The following is a 5,637-nucleotide window of genomic DNA, read 5'->3' on the forward strand; positions in this document are numbered from 1 at the left end:
TGTTATAATTTAAGAATAATTCAAATTGTTATTAAATATGATGTATTGTTAAAAATAATTAGACAATAATATTGTTAAAAATAAAGTTATATTTAGAAAAAAATTGTCGTTTTATTTAATACAATAAACTACATTTTTATTTATAATATTTTTATTACAAAACTTAAATAATTTCAAAGTTTATCTTTGTTAATCAATCAAATCTTTGATAGGTTGCAGGACAAATAAAAGAATAAATATATTTATTTTGTCAAAATTTACCACTTTTTAAAATATTTACAATATTAAAGAGAGACCCTGTATATTTCTAAAAAAACACAGCAACTAACTACATCATCATAGTTTATAATAATTGACTCTTAAATTACATAAATAAAAAAAGTATCTTATTCTGTAGACGAAAATATCAACACAGACAATCATCCAGGCAGGTATGGTACTTAATATCAAGAAATATACGCGTATTAAGATATTATCAGCTATCCGGAGGTACAACTTCAAATAACACTTGAACCAAGTAAGTCAGCTTATCTGAAAATAAAATAATTTTATATATAAAACACATATAATCTACGAAAAACTTTTATAAATCATTTGTTTGTATTAAAAAATAGAGATAAATTATTTAAATTTATAAAAAAATGTATTATTTTTTTTAATACAAAATATATTAGTATTGTTTCACCCTGTATATACTTACTTAACAATCGTGTAGGTTTTTGTCCTTTGTAGATACACCAATAATAGATTGGTACTCCTGAGAGTGTAAATAATAGTGCAAACAGGTACATAGGATCTGGATCTGTGAGGATCGGTGTCACACTAAGATATATGGCAACTAGTAGTATGAAAATTGGAATCCAGAGAGGCACCTGGAATAGAAAAATAAAAAAATCAGGTTTCAGAGGTTTTTCAGGTAAACTACGTATCACATACAGGTGTCTCTTAAATTAATGAAAGTATTTTAACTTATAGAATATTTCGATTTCAGAAAAGGCTTATGAGTTTGCTCAGTAAGAAATAAAATATTTTTTAATACCTTATAAGGTCTAGGCACATCTTTTTTCGTTTTCCTCAATATCAACAATGATACCATAGCTGTTCCGTAGCTCATCCAGATCAGAAAACTGGCAAACTCAATCAACTGCACTATGTCTCCACTAATTATGAATAAAAATGCTACAAGTCCTTGAAATGCTACAGCGGGAGAGGGAGTGTGTCTTTGATAATGGACATAGGAGAAACTCTCCAACATGAATCCATCTTGCCCAGCAACATAACATAGCCTACCAAAAAAAAAAGAAAACGATTAAAAAAAAACTTTATATATAATAAACAAGTTTTTTTTTAGTTCTACCTTGTAACACCAAATTGTACACTGAGAGCACAGCCAAAGGTACTTAAAGCTACACCCAGTGGTATTATAAAAGAAAATGGTCCTAATACTCGTTCACCGAATGTAACAGCCACGGCTTTGGCATCGACCATCTCTGGAATGGATAGCACTGTCATGTAAGCTATGTTCATAAACACATAGAGCAAGGTAACGATGGGAACACTAATAGCTATGCTCCTGGGAATATTCCTAAGAAAAAAACGTTATTTAAAATATTAAAAAAACATTTTCAAAATTAATAAAACGCTTCACTTCTTACAATTTTATATTTTAAAACATAATTAAATTAGATTAATTAAGATTGATGGAAAGGAAATTATATTACCATAGAGAAAAAATCCAACTATATTTTTATTATTTTTTTACTCTTCTCTGAAACGGTATGGAAACTTGAAAAATTATAAACGGAATTAAATATTTTAGAACAAGCCAAAAACCCTTTATGAAGAATGCAAGTCTTGTATTAGAATAATACATTGTAAATTTGAGAACAGCATATCATAATTTCTTAATATATGAGACGCGTTTTGTTGTGTATGAACTCTTATATAAATACTTACACTTCTGGTCTCTTTATTTCTTCAGTTACCACTGTTACTGTACACCTAAAAGAATTCTTATTTTAGTAAACAATTATACAAATTAATTATTTTTGTATAAATATAAGCAATACATTTATGGATATATCTATTGCAAACAAGCATTTTGGCTGAATACCGATAAAACAACAGTTAAAATAACATATAATTTATTATATTTATTAAATATTTATTGGTTTGTTTTTAAATAATACCGTATAATCGAAAATAAAACGGCGGCTAGTTGGCTTGGAAATGACGATCGATGACAGTCCCCATATAATTTTACATAATATAAAATGACAGTGATCTTCATTTCATAACTATCGCTGACGCCGTTTTTTTTTTCTTTTCGATCATATTGTAGTATCTATATAGTTTTTATTAGGAGTAAAATAATACTCTTTGTGGCGAGACTATACTATACGTTTGACATTACAGGCAAAGTACAAAAAGTACATTTTTACTCCGAATAGAACATGCAATTTTTTTCAAACGTCACAAAAAAGTTTTAAATAATTTTAAAATTCGCAAATAATATAAATAGTAATACAATATGATTGAAAAAAAAACGGCGTCATCGATGGCTATGAAATGAAGATCGCTGTTATTTTATATGCAAATTATATCGATGTTAATTTCCAAGTCAACTGGACTCCGTTTTTTTTTATTTTACGGTATCTTGTAAGTAATTATGCCTATATCGAACAACAATGGGTACATTCGTTGAATTTGACACTTAATGTCAGTTTAATGATATATTTTTGTACTTGTGCTTTTTTACTTAGCGTTTTAAAGTGTTAAAAGTTTAAAAGCGTTTTACTTATATTCCTAAGCGTTAAAATGACGTTTTTATATTGTCAATCACGTCACAAAAATAAATGTTTTTGTAACGTTTGAAAAAAAGATATTTTTTTAAATATTGTACAGGGTGTTTTATAAAAAAATAGTAAAAAAAATAAATCTCATATTAATAAAAATAAAAATTTCTTTTTGTAGAATGTTAGCTGTTTTTTTTTCTTGAACGATAATAACTTGTTATTGTTTATTTACCAGCCGTCGTAAGCCCACAGCCCGCTATAAAAAGCTAAAGCGACATCTTTCGGTCTAAAGCTTGTACCTTCGAACCCTTTGAACAGGTTCTCCGTTCTGCCGCACCACAGCTCATAGATTCCCCCGAATATGACAACCAAACAGGCCAGAACTTTGAAGGAACCGAATACATTCTGAATTATCACGTAGAGTTTGACACTTCTTACGTTAATGTACGTCATAACACCTAAAATGTTGTAAATACAGTTAGTAGAAATAAAAAAAAAATAAATTAAAATGACAGACTATAACTAGGTTTTCAGTTACCTAAAGCTACGATTGCTATTGATTTTATTGCTTTTTCACTTGTATATGGATCATCTATTGAGAGAGCATCCATAATAGGTTGACACAGGTACTCCGAAAAAGTTAATATGATGACTGCAATCTCAGCTGGTCGTATTATCACCTAAAATAGAATAAATATTTCAATTCAACTTCTTATAGACAACCCTGTATATTTGCGATTAATATGTACGTTTTTGTGTTGGGTATATTTGACGTTTTCCAGTATTTTTTGAACAAAGTATTTCTGACAACAAGAAAATAGATTACTCTGTATAGTAAACATTATCTTTGATTTTATTTTACTTATTAGATTTATAATAGTCTCTAGACAAAAAAGCGAATGAAATTGACTCATCAATACGCATCATGGACGCAAAACCCTTCTAAGGCATTGCAAAGGCAGTCACAAGAGTGGTCACCATCGCAGTGGAACAGGCCAAAAATCAAACCAAATCTAATCTATAGTATCTAAGAACGCTTACCACCATGAGCCAGGAATACAGGAACGCAGGCAACGCACCCCAAAATTTGTGCAGCGGTCCAAAAGAATCCATGAAATAGGCAAACTCCGCACCTGACCGTGGAACCACTGTGCCAAGTTCGGCAAAAGCTAAAGCACCTAGAAATAAAAGTACCTTAATACACAGCGTATATGTATTTAGAAGACTCCCAGAGAAATAAATGAATCTAGAGAGGTTTTAGAATATTTCTTGATATCTATGTTTAGATATTTTTCTGGAAATACACTGATTTTATGTTATTTCTGACAAATGATTTACCTAATAAAGAAACAATGCCGCATACTGTCCATACTACTATGCACATTCCCACTGATCCGCTGTATTTTAAGGCTGATGCTGGTGATACGAATATTCCAGAGCCGATCATGACAGCTAGAATCAAGTTGATAGCTGAGAAAAGTCCCAGCTCTCTCTTGAGTCCCACTTGTTTTGATTTTGTTGCATCTTGCTCCACTGTATTATTATCTAAAAAAAAATAGGATTTTTTAGATGGCTATCATCAAACAAAGAAAATAAAGTCCTCCTACTGGGTGCCAGCCAAACAGGTAAAACCAAAAAGCCTCAAACTTTCTGTATGATTATTTTTAATTTGTTTTTAATTTTTACGTATGTAATGCTTATTTCTGTTATGTTCTTTAAAATCAAAGAAGCGATTGCCATACATTACTAACATCTACAGATGCATGAGCAATACATTTATTTTTATTAGATTGTATTAAAAAAACCTCTTTTATTTTTCTTTTAGTGGCTATCGCTTCTTTCGTTATAATTTTGGCGTTATTAAAATTTATTCTGTGCCCTGTGTTCCATGAATGCTGACAAATCCTAGATTTGTGAAAATCGCCCTTCCTTAAATCTTTATGTTCTTTAATTCGAATATTTAAGGGTCTAGATGTTTCACCAATATAAAATGTATCGCATTCATATGGTATTTTGTATTATATTACATTTTTTGTTTGTTGTTCAGTATTCATTGGTTTAGTGTGTGATAAAATGGATCTAAGTGTATTTTGTGTTTTGAAAGATGTTCGTATGTTATATTGTTTTCCTATCTTATTTTTTCCAAAACGCCTTGCATATATAGAATTGTAAGTTGTATATATTGTGTATTGTTATCATTGTGTCTATGATTTGGGGTTTGTATTTCGTTTAATGTTTTTTCAGTAAAAGATGGTGGATAGTCGTTTTTTATTAATGTATTTTTTAAGTTTATATCTCTGTTTAAAGAATTGTCGTCTGAACATCTTATTTTTATTTTTGCCCATATCCAGGGTGTTTCAAAACAAATCCGAATAACTTCAGGGGGTGATTCCTTGTTCAAAATAAAAGGTAGTTTGCTTTATAAACGTTGGGTCAAAAGTCAACCATTAGGGAGATATCGCGATACAAAGATGGCGGAAAAATAATGTTTTTATTTTTTATCTTGAAAACGAAAAGCGATACACTAATGAAATTTTATGGAAGCATTACTGTTATGAAAACACACTTTCTGGTAATTTTCTCACTTTTTTAAAATGAGTGGAAGGGGTTGAAATAAACTACCCCTATCATTCTTGTTAACGAAATTTAAAGAAAAATCTTATCAAACAGATGCAAAAAAAAATTTGGATAGTTCAGTTTGTTTATAAACTTTTTTATCTCTTGTGTTTTTTTTATAAAACTCACCGATTTGAAATTAAAAAATAAAATGTAAAGCATTACATGTCAGGACAAAAAACATTTTTAGATAAAGAATCTAGTGGGCTGCTTTTTTTTTCCACTC

General features: G+C 29.6%; 1 protein-coding gene across 1 annotated transcript; it reads right to left on the bottom strand.

Annotated features, from left to right (window-relative positions):
• Window positions 1-325: 325 nt before the first annotated feature.
• LOC115890203 (b(0,+)-type amino acid transporter 1-like) lies at window positions 326-4,336 on the bottom strand. Its single transcript, XM_030910365.1, has 9 exons — window positions 4,134-4,336; window positions 3,837-3,973; window positions 3,334-3,475; window positions 3,028-3,253; window positions 1,957-2,001; window positions 1,358-1,585; window positions 1,040-1,286; window positions 701-872; window positions 326-531 (listed from the first exon to the last, which is right to left on the bottom strand). The coding sequence occupies exons 1-9, from the start codon at window positions 4,240-4,242 to the stop codon at window positions 476-478; spliced, it is 1,362 nt and encodes a 453-aa protein (XP_030766225.1). The 5' UTR covers window positions 4,243-4,336; the 3' UTR covers window positions 326-475.
• Between the last annotated feature and the right edge of the window lie 1,301 nt (window positions 4,337-5,637).

This window comes from Sitophilus oryzae, unplaced genomic scaffold (assembly GCF_002938485.1).
Source record: "Sitophilus oryzae breed Bouriz unplaced genomic scaffold, Soryzae_2.0 scaffold_85_pilon_pilon, whole genome shotgun sequence".
NCBI lineage: Eukaryota > Metazoa > Arthropoda > Insecta > Coleoptera > Curculionidae > Sitophilus > Sitophilus oryzae.

Coding starts and splice junctions, on each gene's coding strand:
- LOC115890203 (XM_030910365.1), bottom strand. CDS start 4,242: ATGATCGGCTCTGGAATATTCGTATCACCAGCATCAGCCTTAAAATAC. Junction 3,254..3,333: donor AATAGCAATCGTAGCTTTAG/GTAACTGAAAAC, acceptor ACAACATTTTAG/GTGTTATGACGTACATTAAC. Junction 873..1,039: donor ATGTGCCTAGACCTTATAAG/GTATTAAAAAAT, acceptor TTTCTATTCCAG/GTGCCTCTCTGGATTCCAAT.